Here is a 17,497-nt window from a genome sequence, read left to right as displayed (position 1 = left end):
TTTCAGCCCACAACAGCACTAAGAAGACGGAAGCTACAAGGTTCAGAAATTGTGGTGCGCATCCCACATGATGTGGATTAAAATCCTCAAATGTGAATTCATAAACGCCATTTTAATAGTTTGCAAACTTAATGATGTTCACCTTAGATAACTGAGGCAGAATTAGCAGCATTACAGTGGACGAGACAAATGAAATGATTTCAAATAGTCGGTTAAATCTTTAAACCCTTTTTTTGATTTATTGTTTAGTCTAAAAAATAAAAAATATCCTTAAATAAAATAGTCTTAGTCTTAAAACCCAAAGGTATTCTGTCGTAATTTACAAAGAAAAGAACTTAATATTAATTTCAGCAGAAGAGAGAGACGACTGGCTGCTCTGTATATACAAGCGTAGATCAAAATCTTGTGTTGGGTGCTTGTGGAGAACTGGAAACAACATGATCGACAGGAAGGCAATCCAGGCACTCCAAACAAATATATATAGAAAAAACTGTGAGGAAATATTAAAAAGCCTGTATCGTAGTGGCCAAGTCATTAAAGAGCCAACATGTTTTGACCACTGCAGGTATTTGTCAGTGCCTGGATTGCTTTCCTGTCGACTCTTTTAATTTCAGCAGCTGGAGCAGATGACTGTTCGGTATTTTTGCTTTAGAAATCAAAAAGTACACGATTATCAAAATTGCTGATTAATTGTGAGTTCCATCAAGTAACAATTTAAAACCTGGGTCTTCAACAGGGGGTCCAGAACCCCTAGGGTGTCCTCGGAGTTACTGCAGGGGGCCGCCAAATTATTGTTTGATCATTTTTTGAAAGCTTTTTTTTTTCCTTGTCTGAAAATACAGATGAATATGAAGTCAACATATTTTTGCATTTTGCAACAATTCAATTTTATTTATAAAGTCCAATATCACAAATCGCAATTTGCCTCAGAGGGCTCTACAGCATACGACATCCCTCTGTCCTTTGGACCCTCACAGGTCAACTTATGATATATACAATATATATACAACAATGTGTGTCAAGACTGCAGCCTGAGGCTAATATGGCCCTCTGCCTGACAACCTCCATCTGCCAATTGATGGTGTGAACATGCCCCGAGTGGTTATGTTGCAGCCTGTTCTCTGCAGTGCTCGATAATCAATACTGGACCAATTAAAAAAAATGTTCTCATTTGTCACTGAAGCACAAAAACATGATGAAACAGGGTCCTGTTTGAAAAATACAGAACTTACCCTTGTCTCAACACTGAGTTGAAGAGTTCATACTTTTGTGGATAGGGGTTGTACATAAACATGAGCAGATATCAAAAAGAATCAGAGCAGCATCTCTGAAGTGAACTTGTGAACTGAACTCAAGTCCGCAGTGTGACTGAAGAGTGTGTGTGTGTGTGTCTTACCCCATATGAAGCAGCATTGTGTAATGGTATCAGCCCTCCTTTGTCCTGTGCGTTCACATCAGCTCCATGTTCCAACAGATACTCCGCCACCTCCAAGTTGTTATAGCCGGCTGGAGGGCGATGCAGGGGGCGGGGTTGGGTTGTATGGAAAGCACAGCAGGACAGACAGGCAGACATTGGTGAGGAGACAGAGGCAGATAAATACAGAGAATGAGGAGAAACCAAAACGCAGTCAGGTAATGAGAGACGGAAAGACAGAGGGACATGTCTGCCTACATTAGCTGCAGTGTGACAGCGTATAATCATCTTTTCCTTTTACAAGCGAGCACATCGAGGCAGAGGGTGCGTGGGTGTGTGTCTAAGTGGTCAGATCTATGAGAAAAAAAGGCAGACCTTCAAAGTGCTTTTCAACAGTTCTGTAACTTTTAAAAATACCAGTCCTGTCGCAAAGCATTTTCGAATTAAGATATACTTTATTATCATACATAAGCTAGCCTGGCCAGGAAACTCTCTATAAATACAGAGTCTAAAAATGAAGACAAGACAAAGGCAAATCAGTTTCCCCACCAGAGGAGGGATAAATGGGGAAACACTGCAGGTAAAGTAGTTTAAGAGACAGGCAGAGAAATTTACCTTCAACGCTGACTACCACAGTTAAATTCCTAATTCATAAAATTTCTGGGGGGGACTTCGTTTAAGACTAAGACACCATGCTTTACCCTGACCTATAAACTGTAGCTGGTAACTTTTATAAAAAGTTAATTTTTGTCATGTTTTTAAAATAAGAAAGTTTGCTCGGGCCAAGGTGCGGTGCTTGGTTTTCAACATGGCTGGGTCACAAATGTCTCATTTTACAGCTAAACAGTACACTAAATATGTTTCTGAAAACGTTTGAGGCACGAAATTGGCAATGCTGTAACCGAATCTCATTCTCAATCATTCATATTCGATCAGTGCTGCAGTCTGACTGCAGTTCACAAGCTGTTATTGACATGATTGACAGCTACGTTAGCGACTCCTCCGTCCTGATTGGTTGTTTCCGTTTAGTTACGGTGACATTAAGACTGAGTCCACACTTAATTTTAAACAGCTTTTTCTCAGCTTTCTCTTGGCCTTTCATCCACACACAAACTGCATTTTAGGTCACTAAAAAAGGACCTTTTGTAAAGCTCCTTCCAGGGTGAATATAGTCAGAAACTCCATGTGACGTGTAGACAGGGAGGACTGAATTTTTGGCTTGAGGCGTCATAAATATGCCAACATTTCGTGCAATAGCTGACGTAACCAAAGCAGTGCTGGTTCTAACCTTTCTAACAGGACTTTTTACATGTTTACACATAAATGTACCTTTACTCTTCCACTGTATTAAGGAATCAAGGCGTCAGAATGAGGTCACTGCTCAAGGTCTTCTTTTTGTGTGATTGGCCAGCTCATTAAGGTTAGTGTTTGGTTTGGCTTGCTTCATTTGTGTTTATTGTGTCTTTCGTTTGCATGAAGATTTTTTAAAACTGTGTGGGGACCAGATTTTGTTTAGTCAGGTTCACTATGTCCTGATTTCAACCTTCGTTCAATATCTAATATACATTTGTTGAAAGTTTAGTGTCTGACAAACCCCAAAACCAATGTTTCCATTTTTTTCCCGAAGTCAATGTGGTGGCCATCTTGGACTTTCAAAATGGCGACCGCCCATAACCTGTTTTTAAATCAAACTGGCTCTGAGTTTAGGAGTTAACTGCATATTTTTCAAGCCAGGGAAACAAATGGGATCACCTCCAGTACATTTAAAATATACTCTGATGCTGCACCTGCCTATAATGTACTGCATATAACTACACTTGACAACTAGCTAGGTAGGGTTAGCAGCTGACTTTAACACTTATTGTGTTAAACGCAATAAGTTATATAGCAGTTGTCAGTTGAGAGACTTTTTAAATAACCCGTGTTTGCATTAGAGATGCTGCTCTAACAATTAAAGCTGTGGCACAATCTTTTAATGCAGTGTGTTCCCAATGGACCTATGTCATCATCTTCCATATTACAAGGGTTTCCTAAATTGGCCAGTCTCTGTACGTTTCCTTGAAATCAGTCTCCCTGTAACCTTGCTATTTGTCTATATAGCCCATTTATTTTGTCGATGGTGCCTTTGTGTTGTAGGGGGTGGCGAGGGTTGTGGATGGATGGGGACACAATACCCAGTATTTTTATTTTCTTTTTTTGGGCTACTCATTTTGTCATGTCATTTCCCAGCTCTTTTGTTCTGTGTTCATGACAAATGGAATAAATATATTCTTAAAAATGAACCTGTGTATTTGTGGACTAAGCCTTAGAAGCTCATACTCCATGATGATATCTACTTTTAAGTGTCCTCATTAAAATATTTTACCGCACCAGTAAAATAAATGACCAGCTACTGCGTTAACAAAACTGGTGTTATCTAAAATCATTAATAAATTGCCAAGTTGTCCCAGCCCTCCTGTCTGTGAACAAGGTGTTTTTGCCCTCAAGACTTTAGCTGTCTGGGTGTGTTTATGGCCTTATTCTTGGCACTGCACTGAGCCAGAGTCTCAGGAGGTTCTGGGAGGCTGTAGCCAGAGTGACTGGCACCAGCAAATATGTTCAAAGTCGCTTAAATCCTGCAAACTTCAGCCAAACAGTAAAAACCTCTGACTTTATCCTTTATTGTGATGTGTCTACAAAGTGAGTTTTACATAATCAGGGAGGTGTTTGCTTTTTGAAAAGACCGCTGAATGTGTGTGTTTTGTGTGAGCAGTTTTTCGTTTGTTGATTCTGTGTGTTTATTACCTGCGAGGTGCAGAGGTGTTGAGTTGCGTCCCTGCGTATCCCGACAGTTTATGTTGTCGGGGCTACATAACTTCTGCACCCGAGCCAGGCAGCCTTTCTTTGCGGCATCGAGCAGCGCAGCGTCTCCTCTCAGCAGGTCCTGGATGTCGGTGTCCCCGTCCTTTACTAAGTCCAGAGGTGTGTTCCCGTCTCGGTTCTTCTTGGTGGGGTCCGCTCCATGCTGGAGAAAGAAACCCAACATTGAATTTAGTGTAAATTCAAACTAACATTTACACAGTGGACAGTGTTTGCAATCAAAATGCAGAATATTTTTTGTTAGGACAAAAACAAAATTTTGAGACTTAATTTTAGCTACCATTGACGCAATTCTGAAAAATATCAGCCCCCCCAAATTCCCTCATCATTTGAACCCCAGTGGAAGTGTTTCACACAGACGAGGAGGCGACGCTGACAAGTGACGAGCGAGGACAGGATGAAGGTAATTCACCGGAGAGAAGACGAGAGGGAGAGACGAAAAAGGAGGTAGCGAGGTGAGGACAGGACATCCAGTGAAGTGGAAAACACCACACACCCTGGAGATGGGCTGGAAAGCCGACATTTTCACCGTTCATCTGTCTCCTAGGTTACGGTTTAACTTGTCATTTCATTGTAGGTTTTGAAAATCCGCTCATTAAAATTTGATGTTGTGGGACCACTCCCCTGGGTATCCACTGCTGGCCTGAAACTGTCCGTTATACATCTCTAATGGCTGTATTCCCTTTTTAAAAGTTTTTTTGAACCTATCCATGTTCTCATTTTTCTGCCCTACTTCTCCATTTCTATTATCTCTTTGCTGCTGCTGTAATCATATTCTCACTGTAATTTATTCGCTATCCAGGAAAATTAGAATAGAGACCCATTTAAGTAATAATTGGGGACATTTACATATAAATACATGTCGGTTTTGTTCCTCTTCCATTGGATTTCAGCCTATATTCGGTTCATGAAAGATGTCCCATTTACAATAGTGAACAATTCTGGAAGCTTTAAGCTCTCTGCATGATTATCAGACTCATAAAACATAATGAATTATACATTTTTGATATGTTTACAAACAATATTAAGAGTCTACAGCCATGCTTGCGGCTCTGTGAAGCTGAGCTTAGTCATCGTGGAGCTTAATTCAAAGTGCTAACATTAGCATGCTAACAGGCTCACAATGACAGTGCCCACATGCAGATTTTAAGCAGGTGTAAATACCATGTTCATCATCTTAGTTCATCATGCTAAAATATGCTAATTAGCGCCTAACCCAAATTACAGCTGATGGGACTGTCGTTAGTTCTGCAGAATTTTTTTTATAGAAGTATGGAACAAATTGAAGGTTTGACCTTATTATGGTGATTGATGAGAGGTTAAGGGACCACCTTGTGGGATAGAGTGATGTATGAACCAAATTTCATGGCAAACCTTCTGAAATATTTCTCTGAAATCCCATAAAGTCAACCTGCTGGTGTCGCCAGAGGGAAAATCAGGCATCACTAAAACCATAGGATTCATCTTCACAGTGCAGTAGTTCAAAACTTTAAAAAAATAAAATCTAGATCAGAATGATCCGGATTTTGAAATCCCATGTTTGGTTGTTCAGGATCAGCAAAAACATCTTACTGGTGTGCAGGTTTTTCAAAGCAACATTGGATCAGCCAGATATAAACTTTTCAAAATAACTAAATCCAGATAACCAGTGCTCTAAAGGCACTGCACTTGTATAGTGCCTTTCTAGTCTTCAGATCACTCAAAGCGCTTTTTACACTATGTCACATTCACCCATTCACACATACATTCACACACTGATGGCAGAGGCTACCATACAAGGTGCTACCTGCTACTCAGTAAGCTCTCACACACCAATGGGAGCAATTTGGGGTTCAGTATCTTGCCCAACGATACTTTGACATGCGAACTGGAGGAGCCAGTGCTCAAACTGCTGATCTTCCGATGACTGTACAACCCACTCTACCTCTGAGTCACAGCCACCCAAACATGGGACTGAAGATCCAAATGTAGGCAGTCTGCCAACAATCACACTGCAATAACCACTTACCGCCATAGGTACCACTAAAGAGAACAAAATGGACCTTTGAGATCATAATTTTAAATATTCTGTTTTGGGGATTTTGACAGCTATTTGGGGGATTATTTTATGGGGACAAAATCCTTAATAGGCTTAATACTTATCCTAATACAACGGCAAGAGGGATACAGTTATTAGAAACTACTTTTGTTTTTTTTTTTACTTATAATGTGTCAGTGTAATTAATACAAAGTAAGACATTTTAGTTAGAAATTAAATACATTTTTCATATAACTATTTGGGGGACAAATCATTAAAAAAAAAATACTATTATACTATACTATACTATACTATACTATACTATACTACTAGGCAGCCCCTCTGTGCGTACTTTGCACATTCTCCCTGTGTCAGCGTGAATTTTCTCCAGGTACTCCAGCTTCCTCCCACAGTCCAAAGACATGCAGGTTAATTGGCGACTCTAAATTGCCCGTAGGTGTGAATGTGAGTGTGAATGGTTGTCTGTCTCTACGTGTCAGCCCTGTGATAGTCTGGCGACCTGTCCAAGGTGTACCCCGCCTCTTGCCCAATGTCAGCTGGGATAGGCTGTATATATATTTATGAATATATATTTGACAAATTGAAAAGTTTTATTGAATTTTGTTCCTGAAATCTACCGTGTATCCTTCTGCTGGATTTTTTCAATCAAAAGGTATCCCAATCCTACTAAAAAGTTTTGAACAACACATACTGAAAGTCTGATCAAGATCAAAACCACAACTGGATTACATAATCCAATCCGATTTCAGAATCCTATTTTTCTTTTAATCCAGTCTGGGCCCTGGCATGATAGATATCTGTACCTAATGTAAAGACAATCCATCCAGTGGTTGTTCAGATGTTTCACTTTGGACCATCCATCGAGCTATATGCAGGCAAAGCTGGGTGTTAATTGTGAACAACAACAGCCAGAAAGAACAAAATGAAAAGCCACCTCACAGAAGGTCAAATTTCATCAACGCAAACAAGAAAAAAAGTCCCAACTGACAGTTGGTCTCTGGCAAAAAGACAATACATCACACCCAGATCATAAGTCATGAGTTCACACATTTCATACCAACTGCTAACAAGGCAGGTTCTCCTTTAATTGAAGAGAAATTCATTATGTTCCTGCACTTCTTTCCTTACAAAGGAAATGCTAATACGCGTTTTGTATATCTCAAAAGATCCCTCCAGAATATCACAGTACTGGGAGCAAAAGCAGCAGAGTTTTATTCCGAGCACAAATCCAACACGGAAAGGGGACAATAGAAAGTTGACAACAAACAGAGCAGACAAAAGAAAACCTACTGCTGAACTCTGGAAAAGTTTATTCAAAAAGAGAGAACAGTTGCATCCCGAGGCCATGGCAGATTAACACCAAAGAGCGGGAACACTCTGTTGCTTGTGTGCATGTGTGTGTGTTAAAGGGGAAATGAGGGCGCTGCCATGTGTACACAAGAATCACAATCGCCAGCTTAGTACAGTCAGTGTGAGGATTTTCCAACCAGAGTGGAAAAATGCCAAAACCTCCCACCACCTTGAAGAATCGATCATCTGTGTGTGTTTCTAACCTCGGCCTCCAGACCTCTTACTGCAACCGCCAGATCAGTGAAAGTGAGGCCTGAGGGAGCTTCTGTATCTCTCAACTCCACGACTGCTGTGAGAGCACTTCCTGACACTTCCTGCATGAGCCTCACACGCTGACATTGAGTCCATCACTGAGGTTACACCAGACGAGGATGAACAATAACTTGTAATAAACTCCCACTAAGAGGAGTGAGCCTTGCGTTGGATGAACATAAACAAAGCTGCTGAGACAGATGGTGTTTCTGGACATGTGCTGACCAGCCACAGTAGCACCGTTCTTTATGAGCAGTGAAAAGCAAATCACTGTTGCAGCTCAGAGCTTCTCACTTGCCTCAAGTTAGGAAGTACAGATGAAGGAAAACCCAACATGAAGTGTCTCAGGAAGGTGTTGGACCACCATGACTCTACAGTACAGCTTCAGTGCAAAGGAGGGATTTGATTTTTCCAGTTTAATCTGAAACTCTGCATTTTCGGACTTTAAAAGGTCTCCACTTCGAGCGGGTAATTGTCACTTCAAAAGAACGCAGTGCTGTAATTTTGCAGAATGGAACAGAGGCAAGACGAGACCAATCAAAGAGGGTTTACAGGAAAACACATTCAAGTACTCATGCCTTATTGGCTAACAAGTCTGTCAATTCTTTAAAGACATACTATGGAGGACTTTCATCAAACAATGTACAGTAATCTCTCTCAATCATCACTTATGACCCACCAGAAGTGTGTGGGGTGTATTTTTCTGCAGACACACTGCCCTCTGTCTGTATTTTTTGATTTTCTTCTTATTCTCTGTGTTCGGGAGGTCTATGGGCTCGTACCCCCACAGCACTCAGGTGAGGTTGGAGCTTCATAAAAAGGTAGCGACTAGGTGCTAGACAGTAAGCTGCAAGCATCCAAGAGACACAGCACAGAAAAACGCAAATACAGTGAGGTGAAATGCCAAACAAGAGAATCTTGGGTTGGCTTTTACTTTCACTTTCGCTGGTGAGCAAGTTTGCAAACAGTTACTGACAATCCTGCATAGTATACTAGGGCTGTAACGATCCATCGCTCTGGATCGATATATCGACTCAGCGATCAACGATCCAACATCATTGATGCAGAGTGAAAACATCGATTCCTATTGACATCTTTAGGATGCGCTTTTATTTTGAAAGTCTGTGTCACTGTCGAACAGCAACAGGAAGACGGCAAGCAGCCAAGATGATGAGGATGACGTTATATATCAGTGTGGAAATATTTTAGATTTCGGAAAAAATACGGGTCAACAGACAGAGTACATGGTCTATGTAAACAATGCAGTTACCAGATAAAACATGACGTAAGATATGAGTAGAGGAAAAAAGTCTACTAGCCGCTAGACTAATTTATGCAATGTAAACATGCTTAAGGTAATAATGAGTGACTAGCAAAAACCAGCTGTCTTGTCTCTGAGCCTTGACAGTTATTACTGAGCTGAATATTACACTTTTGTTCAACAATGTTGTTGTTAATCCATGTTTTATGGCTGTTGGGAGCAGTTTGCCTTCAAGGTTTTAAGCCAGATAGCCCTGACCTTTTAGGAAACAGATGGTGGTTTGGGTTAAAATGAAAAGATTTCTTCCAGAAAGGGCTCTCTAACAGAAAGTCCTGAAGGTTAACTTATTCCATGTGCTGTGTAATACGTGTTAGTGGAGTCAGTTTAAAGTGAACTTTACTGCACATAAGTGGCCAAAAGCTAAAAAGAAAGGGGTGGCAGCTTCTTTTGTAACTGACTATGTTATATGGACAGATAATATCGTCTCATGTCAATCGCAGGCCTTCTGAATCGCACCAAATGGAAATCGTATCATGGCAGACTTTGTAATATCGGCAAATAACGCATCGTTGTCCAAAGAATCGGTACAGCATCATATCGCCTATAATACCCTATAATATACCTTTAATTGATGGGCTACTATGCCAAATGCTAATTAGCCGAGTTTAGCTCTTACAATCAAGTCACTCACGGATATACTAAGATTTTTTACTGGCAAGAGGAGGGAAGCAGTGGCACAAACATCCTCGCATGCAGAGCCAGAAAAACAAGGTCTGTAATTATCTGTATCATTTCCAAGTTGCATGAACATTATATAAGTGTAGCATAAGTTATATAAGATACAGCTAATGAACTTCGCATAGCACTGTAGCAATGATAGCTTAGTTATGCCAATGGTCTCATGTTAGATCTTCTTCTATCAGTTTTGTAGTCCGATAACCAGTGATAATGCAATTCAATGACCAATTCAATTAAGACACAGAATAGTGTTTCAAATCCAGGTCATGGTAATCAAAAGTGCTATATCGTAGGCAACTGGACCTGCTTGAATTTCTTGAAGACGTTCTTCTCTCAACCAAGAGGCTTCTTTAGTTTCAACAGACTGGTGCGGAGTCACAGGCTTTAAATTCTGTGTGGGTGTGAACCCTTACAGAGTTGTTGAGGTCACGTTAGCTCTGGGTTTCAGAGTCCTTGAGGTCACATGTGAGCTCTCTAATGACTCTGTAACTCAGAGCTCACATGTGACCTCAAGGACTCTGTAAGGGTTCACACCCACACAGAATTTAAAGCCTGTGTCTCTGCACCAGTCCGTTAAAACTGAAGAAGCCTCTTGGATGAGAGACAAAACGTCTTCAGAGTAAAGTTAGCTTTCAAGCTGGAATTGCAACAAACAGAGACAAGCTGACACAAGGTTTTTTTAAATTAAATACAAAGAAAGGAATAACTTAAAGTATTATATTTGCCGAACTTACAAGAGGGGACAGATAATTTAGAATTTGTTGTAGACAGCGTTTCACAAAGTTTATTAAGTTTCCCCGAACTCAACAACTCACAAAAATCAGCGATTTTTTAATGGAGTCCAGTGCTTTCTCCCCAAGGGACAAAAGATTGCATTGCAGTTACTGTACTCTTAAGATTGTACCCCAAACACATCACTCTGTGTGTCCATGAAAAAACATTCTCTTCTTAGGGGGAATCACATTTTTCCGCTTGTCCTGTCAGTTGCCAATCACAAGCCGGCAACGATTTTTCACAGACTCTGGAGCTCTACTGGAGGGACTCCAAAAGATGCTCACTCAATTTGTGATGCTGATGGTGGAGCTGGTGCTAAATGGTTTGAGATCTTGTGACTGTAAAAGCTACAGCATATAATTCACCATCAAACCATTCAGTGACCTCTAATGCTCTCTGAGAAGCATCTGCTATATTTCTCTACTCAGGTTTTTCTTTGCAACCCATCTGTATTAGTCCATTGTAAAAACTATCACCTGTTAATAGTGTGAACAACTATCGCCCTGTGGCACCCTCATGATCACAATGTGTTTTAAACACACAGAAATGTGAAAACATACTTTCTAAACACATCTTGTCCAATAAAATATAATCAAAATGTGTTACACAATATTAAAGGAAAGCACCAACAACCACTTCAAGATTTGTGCAGTAAAATAGATCAGGGACCTCAACAATAAAGTTGATATCATGGCATTCTTTCCTTTGTACAAATAAACTAAGGCAATTTAAAATACTTAACAGATTACATCACACCCCGTCTCAGCTATATAAAATGGGCATAAGGGCTGACAGTGAATGTATAAAATGTGGTGCTGCTGAAGGAACACTGCTCCATCTGTTGTGGGATTGCAATAAAATGAAAGATCTCTGGTTTGGCATAAAAAAAGAAAATGATGATCCAAACAAATAAAGCCATTCTACTTACACTACAATCATGTATACTGGGAATTTCAGCAGAGTATCCTCAAAGAATAAGATCTTTTTCTCGTTACATATGGTCACAAAGACGGTAATCATAACATATTGGATTGCTTTAAATACACCAACTCAGAAAGAACAGATCATTGAAGCAAAGCATATGATTAAGTTGGAAAGGGACACTTTCAGACTGCAAAATAATGAGAAAGAATATTAAGGGTTGGTCCGGATGACCCTTCACTAAACCCCGCTCCCGAACGCAGACTGGCCAATCATAACGTAACATCAGGCCGGCTCAGACCAGGCTCCGACAACAACACAGCTGTGCTCCATTGACTCTAATGCAATGGTTTCTGATTTCCTTCATTTTCAGGTTTGTTTTGTGGATTTGGAGCTAAATGTTGCGCCTGGGGCACGTCATGTATTAATGATACTCGTTACCTGGAGAGGTTGGAAAAAGATATACGTTTCTTCCCTGTTCCAAAACCAAAATCAAACCCTGAAAAGTGTAGGGTTAGCTAGCTAGCTACTGAAGATATAGCCTACTGAATGTATACACATGCTGCTTTTGCTTTTTAATGATTATAACAGTGAAACAAAGACCGACCCTGCTGTACAGGAACCAGTGAAGGGAAGCAGGGAAACTTTGCTGATATTCAACCAGATGTCAACAGTCAACAGATGAACGTTGTTTGACTTCCCCCAGAGATCCCTGCACGTCCGGTGGCAGAGGTGTGGGCACTGGCAGTGGCACAGACGTGAAGGCAAACACGGTTCATCTGCACACACTGCGACGCCACACAGCTGGTTCAGTATCAGCAAAGTTTCCCTTTATATTCATTGTCTTGTGTGGCGATCAGCAGTGATGTGGTGGTTCACTTTTACACTGTGATCTGTAGCCTATAGTTCGGCTTTAGCTTCTAACTGTCTTTGTCTTTTTAACCTGTTGTTGCTGCTGAGTCAGTTTGACATCCTGGATATATCCTTCAAACACAGACTGTAGACCCCTCTGTCTGCTTCTCTCTGGAATCACTGTTTAAGTTTTCCAAAAAATAGCGAAAAATCAGAATCGTGTATCTTGTTTTTTCTGGTTGTATTCTGTAAGTGAATAATAAAAAAGAAAAGAAAAAACAAATTGAGAAGTGCACTCAGTAGAATGCAGATCTCCGCCAGGAGGCTACCCAGGCTAATTACGGATATTCATATTCTATTCTTTTAACCAAAAAAGAAACCATTTAACTTCACAGCCTGCTTACTAGCTTATGGTAGAAGCACATTCATCAAGGAAAATGACCAAATCAACAAAATCTGCAAGTCTACTAAATCAGGTAGGTAAAACACTCCACTTCTGAAACACTATAGTATGAAGCTATGCAGCGGATGACACAAAACCAGGTTGTAGCCGCACCGCAGAGTGCTGTGCCCAGTGGAATTGTCTGTCTCAGGTCCCTTACAGTGAAGATGGGGACGAAGATAACAAACACAGGGACTAATTGATCTTGCAACATGCATGACTTAGTGGATCATAACATATCAAGTATGGAATTAATCTGCAGATGCTCTGCTTCAAAATGAGACCAAACTTTGTTAAGGATGTCAGTTTTTGAGCCACGACGAAGGCCAAAATTTGGTCTGTAACAGATGGTAAGGCTTGCTGTTTTTTAGCAGAGCCAACTTCCAGAAAACTTGCGGCCCCTGCCAGCTGGTTAAGAGGAGTGAGGAATCAGCAGTCAATGATCCTAAAAAACAGTCACTAAAACTGTTTTTTCAACAATTATGAATCACCAATACCACAAGAGGTCCTTGAGTTCGCAGTCATTGATGTGCACATGAAATATAAGGCTGATTGGTCCAGTACTATTCGGATGGATACACACTTCCACATGCATACCAGGGTGTTAGCAGGTATCAAGACACGTTCAAGACACATTTTAACTACATTTAGGGACAGATTTTTGGACAAATCATGTTTTACTCATTAAAGCATTGCAGGTAAGTGCAAGCATGATGTAAAATGACAGTATTATAGTTTTTTAATGATTTGTAACATTAGAAATGTGGACATTTGCAGAGAAAGGCTTCACTTATTTTCACAAAAAGAAATTAAATAATGGATAAATTAAAATTAGATTAAATGTTTGTAGTAGTTAAGACCTCACAAATTTAAATTTAAGAGGGTTTAATGACTTTTAAGGACTTATTGTTATACAACTGACATTTTAAGACTTTTTAAGGAACTGCAGACACCCTGCGCACACACGACTAAATGCATAATCCCCTCTAGGTTTATGCCTGGTGAAGATAAAAACAACAACAAACGAAATACATTTTTGATGTGTGCACAAAATATTAGGCTGATAGGTCCAGTACTATTCAAGATCAGCTGCAGACAGATGGATACACACTTCCACATGCACACCAGGGTGTCTACAGGTATCAGACAGTTAAATTTAATGCTTTTAGACCCTTTCAGGACACCTTTTAACCAAATTTAGGACAGAGTTTTGGACAAATCATGTTTTACTTATTAAAGCATCACAGTTAATCACTGCAGGTAAGTACTATATATGTGGTTTTGTGCAGGGGTAAGTGTCATGTAGGAGTATGGTTATTAAAGGAGTTCAGTAAATCTACATTTTGCCAACAGGTAAGTATGAAGTAAAATGACAGTATTTTAGTGGGTTTTTTTTTAAGATATGTAAGTTTAAAAATATGGACGTTTTCATAGAAAGGCTTCACTCATTTTCATAAAAGGAAATTATAAAATGGATAAATGACATAAGATAAAATGTTTCACAAATTCAAATTTAAGACTATTTAATGACTTTTAAGGCGTTAATATTTTAGGACTTTTTAAAGCGCTTTGGGGTTGCATTTTTGATGTATGAAAGGCACTATATAAATAAAGTTTGATTGATTGATTGATTGATAGATAAGGACATTTTAGGCTTATACCTGGCGGAGATTAAAACAACAAACAAAAACAAAACAAGTGGAAGAAAAAAAGAAAGAAAAAAACCATCCCTCCTTCATTTTGAATCAGTATCACTTTGCCAATGGAGTGATCAGGTGAATGGATAGCACCATTTCCCTTGCATGTTAAATAATAGATTTTATATCCATATTTTAACCAGCAAAAGAAAATGCAAATTAATGCCAGTTTCTATCCACTGCTGTTACGCAGACATTAAGAGTTGGGTAAATCAAGATAAACAGTTGGTGGCAAAAACTCTCCAGGCAGGAGCCATTAAACCACCACAGAAGAAGAGGCCACAACAAGATGATGCAATTAAAATGAGCATTAGTCGAACCTGGTGGAAAACAAAAGGTGATTGAAATGAGACCTTTATGTTTATTTCACGTGTTAATTTGAGGAACGTTACAGTCTCCTCGTCTCTCCACAAGGATCCGTTTTCTTGTGCTGCAGGTTTTAGTCATGATTTATTTGCTAAGTCTGTTTCCATTGCACTTTGAAATTGCTTTTTCCCCCCAGAGCTGTCACCTTCCTTAACACTGCCCACTCCGCTCAACCATAACTGTCATCGCAGCAGCTCCACTGCACCACACACCACATCCACACTCGCTCACTGCATCATCACACTTTTACTTTGTCACCACCAGTACTGCTCAATTGCAGTTAGCCTCAAAGTGATTAGTGATTGCCGCTGTGAACTGTTGCGTGCAGTACTTTCCACAAGTTTGTCAGTCCGACCTTGTCAGTCTCACAATAACTTCTCTGGTTGGTTGGTTGAACCATCTCACTGCTGATTTCTCTTTGTTATATGCTGCTCACATGGCAGATCATGCGTTACTGTTTATTGCAACATTTAACAGACCCTGAGGAATCATTTATAACTCCAGTTGTCCTTGTACTATTCCAGTTTTGTTGTATTTATGCTTATCTTTTGCTACATTCTGTTTTTGTAGGTATTTAATTTCATTATTGTGTTTATATTCTTCAGTGCATCCGACACACAGATTGCTCCCAACTTAATTTCATTGTGTAATGACAGGAAAGGAATTCTGATTGAAAAAAATCTTAAAGGAACACATTTTCCCTGCAGCTGATGTGCGTTTGGTTTGCCGTGTGCGTCCTGTGTCTAAAAATAATTTATTCAGCCCCATATGGCAGCAGCGCTGTGGTGAAGCAGCCTTGTCTGGAAGTGTTTATGATAGAAAAACAAAAACACGCTCAGCTGTAAAACCGCATCATTTCACAGGACTCATTTAGAGTCGATGAGATGTGACAATCAGGAATTACACAGCAGATATTTTCAGCCTTGTTGCGTGATTGGTTAGAGTTTACCCTGATTGGGCTGAAAACTCCCCGAGAGCATGACAAGTCATACCTTTTAGCGAATACTTGCCTCTGATGGGCCGATTTTTGGAGTCTAATGACTGTTATTTCACAGAGTCTGATCCATACTGTTGATTTGTACACCTTATGCAGCTTTAAATACGCAGCACTGGGCTGATTTTCATGGCAGACACTCCAACTGAGTTTTTCAAGAGTTATTGTACTGCTTCACTGAATACTCGATTCTGATTGGTCAATTACAGCATTCTGCGGTCTGTTATTCTGTTATTTCTGGGGATGGCTTTTGAGAAGTGGTACTAAATTGGTGCCACATCCTGACAGGTCAATAAGCTCCCAGAAAAAAAGTGCTGCTGTCTGTATCTATGTAACGTTAATTCATTCTAACACAGACAGCATTTTCAAATTCCTAATTGTTTCCTATTGATGACAAGGCTGCCTGCGTCAAGTGATTTACTTCTGTGTAACTGCGTGTTAACACTCCATGCTCTGCAGTCGTGACTGACAGGACAAATTGTTCCAAAGTGTGAGCTCGCTTTTGAACAGCTATTTTATTTTTACCTATTTCTGTTCGCTCTTAAGAAGCTCAAGGCCTGTAGTTTAGTCATCTGTTCTATTGTTTCGGTTTAACTTCTGTTAGTGAAGCAGCATTAAGGAACATCACCACCTGACATTTGTAGCAATTGCTCTTGCCTCATTATTTCTTACAGGAAACACATAAAACAATTTAACGTGTTACTCTGCAAAAAACTGTTAATTGTAGTATGTCACTGTGCAGCGGATGGAACAAAACCAGGTTGTTGAATTGAAAATAACTGTTATTAATACTATACTAATACCTACATTGTTAAATTTCCTGGTAGCTTTCTGGTAGTTCTTTGGGTACTTTCCAACCATATTTTTTATCATCTAGTTTCCTTGTACATTTCCAAGTGCTTACTAGGTAATAACTCAGTACTTTCCCACACATTCATTAATTTGCAGCTGCATCTGGTGCTTCACATTGATTTTCTATTGTTGGAGCTGGATTCTGTTATTGTTTTTAAATCTTTAAATGGTCTGGCCTCGCCTTACCTCTCTGGGCTGCTCCATCCCTACGCTGCTGCTCGGTGCCTCAGGTCAGCTGATCAGCTGCTCCTGGAGGTACCGAGGTCCAAGCTGAAGCTCAGGGGGGATAGAGCTTTTTCTGTTGCAGCTCCCAAACTTTGGATCGACCTACCTTTGTGCATCAAACAAGCCCCCTCACTGTCCATTTTTAGAACTCGTCTTTTAGTGTTTTTATTGTTTTTAACTGTTTGTTTTATGTCTTCAGTTTTTATGTTTATGTACAGCACTTTGTTTTGGCTGTTGTTTTTAAAGTGCGCTGTAAATAAAGTTGAGTTGTGTTGAGTTGAGTTATATATTGCACCACACTTTCAGGCTTCAGTGCGTACTCTTGGCACAGATGGAGCAGCAGAACGTGAGAGGTAATGAAAATTAAACTTAACCATTCATTGCGCTGGTTCTGAAAATTTTCACGTGCCTCTGCAGCTGCTCCTCTCGTCCATCGATCTATTTCGGTTCAGCTTTGATTGG

At 40.0% G+C, this 17,497-nt stretch overlaps 1 protein-coding gene across 3 annotated transcripts in view; it reads right to left on the bottom strand.

Annotated features, from left to right (window-relative positions):
• The window catches only part of LOC125878576 (poly [ADP-ribose] polymerase tankyrase-1), a 149,850-nt gene that overhangs the window by 21,770 nt on the left and 110,583 nt on the right, over positions 1-17,497 (bottom strand). For all 3 annotated transcript variants that reach the window (XM_049559868.1, XM_049559869.1, XM_049559870.1), the window contains 2 exons: positions 4,199-4,418; positions 1,397-1,506 (listed from right to left, as the gene is read on the bottom strand). In XM_049559868.1, the coding sequence (XP_049415825.1) occupies positions 1,397-1,506; positions 4,199-4,418 (330 nt within the window). The remainder of the gene's footprint in view (positions 1-1,396; positions 1,507-4,198; positions 4,419-17,497) is intronic.

The sequence above is a fragment of the Epinephelus fuscoguttatus genome, linkage group LG18, assembly GCF_011397635.1.
Source record: "Epinephelus fuscoguttatus linkage group LG18, E.fuscoguttatus.final_Chr_v1".
NCBI lineage: Eukaryota > Metazoa > Chordata > Actinopteri > Perciformes > Serranidae > Epinephelus > Epinephelus fuscoguttatus.
The sequence above is the reverse complement of the archived record's forward strand: the minus strand, read 5'-3'. Positions and strand labels throughout refer to the sequence as shown.